The sequence below is a fragment of the Poromitra crassiceps genome (genome assembly GCF_964638095.1).
Source record: "Poromitra crassiceps genome assembly, chromosome: 15".
In the NCBI taxonomy this organism is placed as follows: domain Eukaryota; kingdom Metazoa; phylum Chordata; class Actinopteri; order Beryciformes; family Melamphaidae; genus Poromitra; species Poromitra crassiceps.
The window spans coordinates 7,487,431-7,498,670 of NC_139634.1; the positions used below are offsets into that span (position 1 = coordinate 7,487,431).

The 11,240-nt window shown below is 46.6% G+C and overlaps 1 protein-coding gene across 1 annotated transcript in view; it reads right to left on the reverse strand.

Moving 5' to 3' along the window:
- Positions 1 to 3,207: 3,207 nt before the first annotated feature.
- Positions 3,208 to 11,240, reverse strand: part of fhdc2 (FH2 domain containing 2) — a gene marked incomplete at both ends in the record, with an annotated part of 14,043 nt that continues 6,010 nt past the window's right edge. Inside the window, 9 exons of the mRNA XM_083651708.1 lie at positions 3,208 to 5,235; positions 5,376 to 5,540; positions 5,726 to 5,843; positions 6,446 to 6,516; positions 7,117 to 7,224; positions 7,476 to 7,546; positions 8,893 to 8,993; positions 9,377 to 9,462; positions 9,782 to 9,884. Coding sequence (XP_083507834.1) covers positions 3,208 to 5,235; positions 5,376 to 5,540; positions 5,726 to 5,843; positions 6,446 to 6,516; positions 7,117 to 7,224; positions 7,476 to 7,546; positions 8,893 to 8,993; positions 9,377 to 9,462; positions 9,782 to 9,884 — 2,851 coding nt within the window. The remainder of the gene's footprint in view (positions 5,236 to 5,375; positions 5,541 to 5,725; positions 5,844 to 6,445; positions 6,517 to 7,116; positions 7,225 to 7,475; positions 7,547 to 8,892; positions 8,994 to 9,376; positions 9,463 to 9,781; positions 9,885 to 11,240) is intronic.

Sequence of the window (11,240 nt, forward strand, 5' to 3'; positions counted from 1 at the left end):
CCGCATCCGGGGAGCTGTCCATTACGTAACATCGACGTGAAAGTGCACCGCAAAGCATCATGGTAGTTGTAGTTTTGTTTTAACAGAGCCGTTTGTGTGACACTAGATGGCACTGCTAAGCCATTTAAATGCCCGGTTATTTTTCTACTGTTACTTTGCATGCACAAATTTCCCCATGTGTTTGCATTTCAAACTCAAGTGGAAAGTGTGCATGCATATGATCCGTCAAACAGCACTTTTTCCCTCAACTTAATTCTTGCTGAGCAGGGATAGGCAAATTAGCTATAAAAGTTGGAATTATTGTAGGAATTGAATAATGGCCCCTACCAATTCAAACAATAAATAGTCATAAAGAATGCACTTTTTTTTCCCCATGCGAGTGAATCACGGGATCGGTTCATGGCTGCATACTTTCTACTTTAACCTTACCTTTGTGATGGTGTTGATACCGCCACTGAAAACAACCAAAGTGTTTCACAAGATATGACCGAAGTTGGACAAAGCATAACTTCATTGTCCAAAAATGTGACCTCGTGACTATATGTATGCATGCATTGCGTTTTGCTTCTTAATCAATGCTAATGATAAGCTGTCTCTCCAAAGTGACACCTTGTAGAAAAGGCTTCTCTAAAAAACAGCTGTCAAAACACCACCCAATTATAGTGAGGGAGAATGGATTCATACAGACTTTCTTGTTTGGCCTTGCTTTTCTGTTGCTCTTCTTGCTACTCTAGCCTACTTGCTAGACTAGTGCAGTGATTCTCAATATCAACCCTTTTATATCAAGGACCCCCATTTGAAGAGATATTTTGTCAATTGGACCCACATTTGAGAATGTTCTTATTGTTATGATTTTGTCCAGAATTCCATCTGTGTTAGTAGAGCGATGATGACAGTGAAACTATAAGATCCGAACTCTTCTATATGATCTAATTGTGCAAAGTTCTTGGAAGTGAAATAATGGTGAATTTAACAATTCATCAATTTGCTGGGGACTCCCTGGAACTCCCTCGAAGATCCTCCATACAGCATGTCACATACAAACAGTCAAAACAATTTTGTCTCCAGTGTTTTTGACCTCATCCCCGACCCCTTCGTCGGCACTGATCTTAAAGCCCATATATCACTTATCTTATATTCACCTTCAGACAAGTCATTGTTGTAACTAAGCCACAGTGTGCGTTCAGATCTGTGCAGACAACATGAAGGCAACTCAAAGGATCACTTTAGAGACGACTCCCGGCCTGCACCCCTGCAGGAGCCCCGTTGATGATGTCACCTCTATACACTGAAGCAGGTTAAGAGGCCAGCGCTGACCGACAACCGGACACTCCAGAACACAAAGAGGCACCAGTTTATTGCCTTTCCCAAGAGGTTCTGGCGTCACTGTGGCCTATAAAGAGCGATTTCCCACTGGGACCCCCCTACACCCACAGTCACCCTCCTCCACCCCAACCCTTGCACCTCACTATTCTGCCAGGAGATTCCCCGGGACGCCTGTAGCATCTCCATGACAACAGGGGGTGATGGGGGGTGACTGTGTCAAGAGATGAGAGTAAGAGAGAGAGAGCAGAGAGGAGAGTAAGGGAGACATAGAGAGGAGTTGTAAGGCCACCGAGGACAATGAGGTGCTAGAGCAGCAGTTGACAATAACGCGTCAAGGCCTTGAAAATGAAAGCTCTCTTAAGCGTAAGCGAACTCTGACATGACCATCTGCAGGACGGGCATGTTTAAGAGAATGTCAAAACCTTCAATCAAATATTATTGCAAAGTGCACACATGAAGAACAATACAAAAATGGAGAACAGCTGCATAGACCCAGAAGATAGAAGATAGGTACTTTCAAAAAAATTGAACTCATGAGCGCTTTCTCAGACACAGACTGCACCACTATTCTGATTACCGTCTTTATTTAATCTTCTCTTATTTACAAATTCACACATTGCAGTGAACAACAACCGATGCTATTCAATTAAGTTATAAGATCTTTTCATTAAAAAAGAAGAACAGAAGAAGAATTATTACAGTAATCAACTCCAGGCAGCCTCTTCATCAGTTTGTAAAGTGCATCAGAATGATGAGGCGACGTGAGGCCTCTCAAAATGAACAGTTCAATATCACACCAATTGCAGTTTGGACTAAAAACAGCCGAGATAGAACACAGTGATCACTCAGCCAAAGGGTCACATGATTCAAAATGTTTGGACAATTTAACCCATTGATACCTGATGCAGCATTTGCGTGTATATCCCTCATTTGTGTGTGTATCCCTTTAAGACCGCGAACCGCGTCACGCGGTTCGCGGTCTTAAAGGGATACACACACAAATGCTGCATCAGGTATCGATGGGTTAACAACTTGCTAAAAACCAACAACAAGAAGATATTATTTTTTCGACACCACTGTGATGTCCACTCTGTGCCTAGCCGTCACTGCTAGTGTGCTTTGTAAAGAACTGTACTTCATTATAGGTGCATGTGGAGAAACCGCTGGAGATCGGTTGTAGTGTCCTATTGCCTGCACAGGACACACATACATGTGTATGGAGGTAGGATGCAGAACAACTGCTTTTCGGTGTCCACAAAACAAGTCAGTGGGCGGAAACAGATGAGATGAAGTGACCTTGTTCACAATGCAGGTCCCCCATCACCTTTCTACAACTCTGAACAACTCTGAACAGGGACCAAACGATGAACTGATCACACAGATCATTGATACCAGCATACAGTACATAGCTACTGGAGTCAAACTGATGAATAGAGCACCGCAGGGATGACGTGTTTTTGTAGGCTTTATCCAGAAATCGCCGCCATTTGTTTCTTCAGCGGAAAAGTCTATGAGGTTTTAGAATGGGGATTTCACTTAAATGCATAAAATAACGTCTGTGGTTAACAAAGGTTTATGGAAACGCTAACCTGGGTTCTGCATGATACTCTTCACAAACGTGAATAACTTGTATGCCTTTTGAAGCGTTTGAAAACGCATTTACGTTCCAAAAGTCATAAAAGTTGTTCACGTTTGTGAAGATTATCATGCTGAAGCCAGGTTTGCGTTTCCAAAAACCTTTGTTAACCACAGACCTTATTTTATGCATTCAAGTGAAATCCCCATTCTAAAACCTCATAGACTTTTTCACTGAAGAACCCGGAGAATACTTCCGGACTCATTCCTGCGGCTCTCTATTGAGGGGGCACCTATGAAGTACCATCACTTCCACAGTGGTGGTGGAGCTGTAGTAGGCCGAGGCATTTTGGGACCAGGAATGCGCGTAGCTGCGGGCAGTTTAGAGCTAGCGGCCGGGGCGTTTGTGCTTGTCGTCTTGGCGGTTTTGCTTCGGGCTGCAGATATGACAGCTGTGCGGATGGTCTTGGCTGTGGCAGAGGAGGGGCTGTGAGCAGCGGAGCGAGGCTGGGACGGACTCTCCGAGGTGGGGGCAAGTCGTTTAGACACGCGGAGAGGGGTGCCTCTAATGAAGCCTGTCTGGCTGCTGCCGGAGACTTTCTCGGGGACAGATCTGTCCGAGGTCCTTCGGGTCACGGTGGCTTTTCCCGGAGTCTGTGGCTCACTTCCGGTCGGTGCCCCCTCCCTCGCGCTATTACTTCGTTTCACGTCTGCCTGAACGCCGGCGGGCCGCGTGATGGGAGACGAGCGCATGGACATGCTGCGAGGAGCGGACAGGCGAGTGGGCCGAGGGGGAGTGGGTTGGTCCAGAGGGGCCGGGAGTCCGCTTGAAGGTTCCGTTTTGGAGCGCACCCTGGGAATACCTGTGCTGCTGGAAGGTCCTGCGCGTGACGCAAGTCCCCTCTTGGCGCCTACTCCACTACGCACAGGGGTCTTCATGGTCCGGGTCTCCTCCTTTGGTGTCGGAGACCCCGGAGTCGTCCGCTCCCGAAGGTCAACCTCCCTCTCTTTCCTCCACTTGGAACAGAGGCTCGGCGCGGGTCTTGGTAGTGGCGAAGTTGGCGGCGACAGGACGTCATAGGATCGGAGGCCTTTCACCAGTGTATGACACTCCAGGGTCTCACCCACACGACAGTATGACCTAGCCATTTCCCTCTCAGGATCTGGCAGGTCGGAGTACCCCTCTGCCTGTGGATGGCTAAGATCTGGTAGACTGGAGGGCATCAGTTTCTCTTCCACGGGTGTGGAGGCTGCTTCTGTGTCCGCCTGTTCGGTTAGCCCTCCTTCAGGCAAACGCATTAAATGGACAACGCTAGATGTATTGTTGGACCCGTTTGTTACCACTCTCTCCCGTGGTTGTGCTTGGAAGCTATCCGGAGCGTCTCTGGATGATAATGCTTGGCTCTCAGAAGGCTGGTACGTTAAAGTCCTGGCCCTGGTGTCACTAGGAGAGTGTATTCCAGTAGTATGAACAGTATGAACAGGGTTTGATGCCGACTCATTAGACCTGGTCTGAAGAAGGCGATGACTGTCTGTCACTGGCAGGCCAAACCTGTGTTTACCAGTTGAGTTCTGGCTTTTAACACAAACGGCAGCCGCAGCAGTAGTAGCGGTGGTTACAGCAGCAGAGTTTGTACAGCGGTTGGATGAAGATTCAGTGCTCATTGAAGCCATATGTCCACGTGGAATTTGAGTTCCTTCTTTTTTAAGTCCACATGTTTGTGTTGCCGTCAAGTCATATTGGCTTTGCGGCACATAAGAAATGGTGTCAGGTCCTTGTTGCGTGACCTTGAAGGCAAGTCCATGCTCAGAATGGCTAAACGTAGCAATATGTGAGGCTTCCATCATGGTCTTGTAGGCTGCTTGGTATCGTCCGGCCTGGGCCCTGCTCTCCCTACCCTGAGCTGTTCCCTGCTCACTGGGAGAGGCTGTGCGGTCACTCTCTGGGGTACTACAAAGCGGAGTGGTGGTCTCGTGGTCAGAAGAACTGTTATGGTGGTGACCGGTTGAAGTGGGACTGCTGCCCAGCTCCGGGAAGGCCTTGAAGGTGGATGTGTTCTGGAGGTGGGCGGTGTAGTTCTGGAGGTGCTGGGAGTGCCTGCGGGGTTCAGAGCTCCTCAGACTGCGTCGGCTCCAGGTGTGGCTCAGGTTCTTCTCCAGGAGTCTTTCCAAGTCATCCTGGTTCTCCTGACAGCGGGGATCTCTGGCCAGGCTCAGGCTCAGGCCCAGGCCCAGCTCCAGCCCCGTACAAACAGCCAAAGAGCGACGCTTTTCTCCCATCTCACGTGCGCGCTCGAGCCGCTTCTGTTCCTTCAGCTCGCGCTCGGCATTTTCCTGTTGAACAGGGAGAAAATATTCGACAATGAACCTCAGTGATGTTGTCCGATCTAAGTCTCTATTAGTAATTACCTATGAATGAAAAAGTGTCTATATTTTTTTATGAATATACATTTGCATCCATCTATAGATCTAACCTGGACAGCTTTTTGGAAGCGATGGCAAAATGACTGGAAGACCCTACAAGCCTCCTCTAGTTTGAAGGTGCTGTCGTCTTCACAGAAGAATTCCACCAGAGCCTGACTCGACATCCGCATGCCCTCCACCTCATCCTCGGCCTCCTTCAGGCGCTCCTCAGCCACCTGCACACAAATGGAAAACATATTTGACTCGTTATGTTGAAACAACTGCTCCACAGCTTATGTTCTTCTTGCACCAATTTACTGAGCCTCCATCAAATACACGATGTTAACGTTTTGATCAGGGATTGGCTTTCATGTTTAACTGCTTAGATTAAGTTTGTAGTTCATTAAACAGTCTTTTATACCTCCAGGAAAGGCTGCATCTGCCGTTGAATCTCTGCTTCAGTCTGGATGGTGATGTTGAGGGCCAGCACTCTGCTCTGTAACCTCGATAGGTCCTCCAACACAGACTCCTCGCACAGCCTGGAGACAATGAGAGGACAATACACAATTACAGTAACATCATCATTATGGAGAGAGAAAAAAGTGAGTTCCTGCACACATAGGAATACTACTTTAATTTATTTTCAGTCGACATCAAGATCGTACAACTGAAATTGAAAATTAATCCAGAGGTTCTCCTGTGTGTGCAGGAGTTAACTTGTTTTATATGGACTTGGAACTTCATGGGGAGCAATTACCTGCACCACAAAAGAGAGTGCAATGGTGTGCGTGTTATCCTTTTTGCTTTTGTTAATAACATAAGCGTTCCCATGCTTTTAGACTTTCAAAAGGTTAACAGTCAGCATATATAGAGCATGGAAGAAGAGGGAGAGAAACATAGCATGCAAAACTCTCCAGCAGAGCTCAAATATTGGCTTGAAATATCAATGTTGTCATGACCCACTTTCACCCAGGCAGCTAGCTATTGCAACAGCTGGGCTCCTGGTTCTGATACAAGGATGAAATATATATAACTGGTGTTTTAGCAGTCAGTCGGGGTGTGTTTATGTTATTAGGCGGGCTTGTATATCCCCCGGGCGTCCATCATTATTTGACGTGATGGAATCCATCATGTGACTGACCTGGAGGCGGAGCCGATGTGGCCTAGTTGGCTCGGAAACGACAGCAAACTCTGGTCCTTTTTCACAGCTTCCTGTGGAGACAAAAGACAAAAATGCTTATCCAGCTATTGTTTCAAAAATAAATCAAGTCGTGGAAATCATAAATACTGGGTCTTGAGTGACTACTCTAGTCACCTAATTTGTAGTCAGAATGAGATTGTGTCTTGCATTAAAACTGTTAAGCTAATTTCAAACACTTGTTTTAAGCCAATCATATATAAAGAGCTTTTTGTACTCTGGGGGCCTATAGCTTAAAAAAAAAAAAAATCTCTTTTCACTTCACAAAGAGAGTACTGTTCACATTTGAAAAGTGAGTTGGCAGTCAACAAGTAAATTGCAGTTTTCCCTTACATTTTCCCGCAATTCTATAGTTGACCCCGCCCCCCCCCTGGTCAACTATAGAATTGCGGGAAAATGTAAGGGCATGCATTTGACTTCTTTTGACAACGGGGTACGTCGCCACCCACTTCAGCCCCTCCCCACTCAAACTGCCTCCGATAACAAAAGAGATTTAGAAGTGAACTGTGTGTTTTTTCCCCTGTGTTGTTTGACTGTGTTTGCTTTCTTCAGCATCTGTTGTTGAGTATTACAGGATGTTGCCTTATCACAACTCAATGGCAGATCTTAGTTACCATAGCGACAAAATGTAGTAGATTCATGCCCGGCTTGTTGGCTTTGGTGTCAGCCAGCTTGAGCAATGATGAGATTCGAAAACCGGCAGCGTTCCCTGAATATCCACCCTGCAAGACGACACAGTGCACAAGGTCACAGCAACATTCACACACACAACATGTGACGTCTTTGAACAAACACTGTTACAAAACCCAGGTGCATAGTCAGAGTGACGCTCTTGAACACACACACACACACACACACACACCCAGACCCCTTACGCCCGGGGTCATTGTACACAGATAAAGGACCGCTCCTGCTTTTATCTGTTGGCTTGAAGGAAAGATAATAAATAAAGGAGAGAGAGAGAGGCACTCACCGCATTCATATAGTTCCCTGCTTTCAGCACCAAGCGAAGGATGGAGTGCAATTCAGGACAGCTCAGCAGTTCTGGGAGAGTGAGAGACAAAAGATTCAGTGTGAGCCTTCATTATCTCAAGGTTGTTATACGATCTTTGAGTCGTTGACATCGGGCCACCCTTGCGATGAGTCAGAGATGCTCACAAGTCATTTTTTGCAAGTCCAAGTCAAGTCTCAACTCTTTGAGGGGCAAGTCCAAGTCAAGTCTCAAGTCTTTGAGGGGCAAGTCCAAGTCAAGTCTCAAGTCTTTGGTCACAAGTCCAAGTCAAGTCTCAAGTCTTTGAGGGGCAAGTCCAAGTCAAGTCTCAAGTCTTTGAGGGGCAAGTCCAAGTCAAGTCTCAAGTCTTTGGTCACAAGTCCAAGTCAAGTCTCAAGTCTTTGGTCACAAGTCCAAGTCAAGTCTCAAGTCTTTGAGGGGCAAGTCCAAGTCAAGTCGCAAGTCTTTGAGGGGCAAGTCTCAAGTCTTTGAAGGGCAAGTCCAAGTCAAGTCTCAAGTCTTTGGTTACAAGTCCAAGTCAAGTCTCAAGTCTTTGGTCACAAGTCCAAGTCAAGTCTCAAGTCTCTTATGGCTGAGCGTTCTATCATCTGCTGGATGCCATCCGGTCTAACTAAGGAATTCAAAGCATGTACTATATTATCCTCACTCCTTTATTAGCATACAATATCAGTTAGTAGACATTTCCTTAATGTTAATCCACCCAAAAAAAAAAAAAAAAAAATCAAGATTGTTCACAAGTCCCAAACCTCAAGTCCAAGTCAAGTCTCAAGTCTTTGAGGACAAGTCTCAAGTTAAGTCTCAAGTCACTGTGTGTGTGACTTGAGACTTGGACTTGAGTCACACTCAAGTCCAAGTCTCAAGTCCAAGTCTCCATCTCTGCGATGAGTTGGCAACTTTTGATTTGAAAAAAGCTCTAACATGAAAGCTGGCTGGTCTACAAATTTTATTGATAGCAGGTGACTCTAAAACTATCCTCTGTCTATACCCTCTATGCAGTAAGTCATCCTGAATGCTAACCATGTTATTACCGCCGCCAAGGAGGCTATGTTCTCGGTGCCATTCGTCTGTCTGTCAGCAGGATTACGGGAAAAACTACTGGACCGATTTTCTTCAAGCTTTGTGGAAGGACGTATGGGCCAAGGGCCAATCCGACTCACGAACAAGCAACAATAGCGAATAATGGCGGATCCATTGACTATTGGCCGAGGTCTGCGCTCTCCTTGCCCTGCTAGTTCCATTTGCATTGTGGGTCTAAACTTCACCACACGACACTAAACCTAAATAGGAGCACTTAAAAGAGCAAACTGGACAAGCTATATAGTAGCGGTGAGCAGGCGTACCCCCCCCCCCCCCCCCCCCCCCCCCCCTGTTACTTTACCTCTGGCCGCCTCCCTCAGACATCTGGCTGCCACACACAGAGAGGTCACAGCGGGGTCAAACTCCTGCTGCAGGATCATGGCGTCCAGGCGCAAACGAAAACTAATGGATGGATGAATAGACGAGGGAGAGAGAGAGAGAGAGGGAGAGAGAGAGAGAGAGAGAGAGAGAGAGAGAGAGAGAGAGGGTGAGTGATGATGGAGAGGAGAAGCAAAGGCTGATCAATCATCAGGTAAACAAGCGCATGTCAGCACAAAGCGAAAAAGCAGTGAATGTGCGACGCGTGTGCGCGCGCACACACACACACACGTGTGCACACGAGCAGGAGAGTCTGCTCTGAGTCACAACCCGAAAGAGGAGAAAAGACAGATTCACCAAACCGCTGTAATCAAGCTGGAATTTGTGTCTAAGAAACAAAGAAGGAGTCCAAAAGTATTTGGGGATACGCTCGGTAACGTTATCCAAGCCGAGGCGGGGCGCAGTACCTGGGGACTTCCACTAGCAGCAGCAGAAAGAGGTCGGGCTCTCCCAGCCAGCTCCGCTCCCCGCTGAACCTCCTCAGGCGGGACTCCTGAGAGAGAGAGCAGATGATGAGTCCAGAATCTGGAGAGCAGCTCCGACGAGAGGAAAAATCTGGACTCCTAAAAGCCAACACGCCGTTAACAGTCAATTCCAATATCGTTCACCGCAGCCCATGTCAGGAAACACGCCACATCACACGCTATGCTGTAATGGCAAACTTTTGATTATGCTAAATCAGAGCCAGATGATGGGTAGGAGGGGGAGGGGGAGGGGTTGGGTGGTGGTGGGGGTAGGGGGGTGGATGGGTGGAGGGGGTTGTCACTGCTGTATTTCTGCGTCAGAGAGGACACACACACACGCCACTTTACCTCCTCGCTGTCGGGCAGCAGTTTGCAGAGCTCCGCGAGCTTCTCCGCTCCGTAGCGCCCGCCGGCGCCCTGCCTGATATCCTCCACCATCTCCTTAGCAGGCCTGCGGAACACAAGAACAACAACAACATGCTCAACCTTGGTATGGCAGCCACCTAATATGAGGGATCAGCCAAGCAGCATTTTTTAGGAAACAAACCGCGTCACTGGGTGGCAACGCCAATGGCACTTGGCAATGGCCGGGCTGACTCTGTTTACATTTTAAAAACTGCGACCGTTCACACAACTTTAACACGATGACGTGCATATATTATACATCAAACTCTTGAGCTACTTCTGCTCTCAGAATGTCAAAAATATAAGCGTATAGATTATAGATAGTTTTTGAGATATTAACGTTTGTTTGGCACAACTCATACGAATAACTGGGTTTGTTACTGGCAAGTAAGTGACATCACGCTGATTCGTCCTATAACATGCAATGGGGGCTACCTGGGATAGAGCTGACACCACAAAACATAAAAGTGAGGGGGGGGGGGATAGGCACGACACCTACATACCAAAAAACCTCTTAAAGGGCCACTCCACCGATTTTCAACGCTGATTTATTTGGCACAGAATCTCACACATATCCGAAAAGTGTAAACCGTTTTGCAGGCAGTCATTTAGTTTGACAGTTGTTGAGAGTTGCTTTGAGTAAAGAGTGGTGGACCAGTGATGTCATTCATGCACAAATTCAATCACTGGTCCACAACTCTTTACTCAAATCAATTCTCAATAAGTGTCAAACTAAATGATTGTCTGCAAAACGGTTTGTACGGTTTCAGATATGTGTGAGATGATATGCATCAAAACATGTTCCTTTAACTTCAAACTATGAGCGGCATCACGGTGTGTACTGAGCAGTGTTGGGAAAGTTACTGAAAATTGGTAATTAGTTACAGTTACTAGTTACTTCTCTCAAAAGGTAATTTAATTACTTTAAAGTTACCAGTTACTTCAAAGTAATTAGTTACTAGGGAAAGTAACTTTTGTGTTACTTTTAAAAGTCCGCTTCGATTGTTATTAATGCACACATTATGTTAGTGTTGCTGTGCCACAGTGTGGCATTGAACATTCGCTTATTGGGGAGGCTTATAGCCTATCAAGGTCCTTAGCCTCTGGGGCTCTGGCTGCAGCTCTCTCCCCGGACTAGGTCTGAGGATCAGAATGGGTAATCCTCTGAAGTTGTCCGTTATTTTCATGTCCTAAAGTAACTAGTAACTAGCCCAGTTACTATTTTAGTAACTGTAACTGAGTTACTGTATTTGAAAAAGTAATTAGTTAGATTACTAGTTACTGAAAAAGGTAGTTAAGTTACAGTAACTAGTTACTTAGTAACTAGTTACTCCCAACATTGGTACTGAGCGCCATCCACTTTGTTCTACCATGATCACACATTGAGGCTTATCCCCCCCTC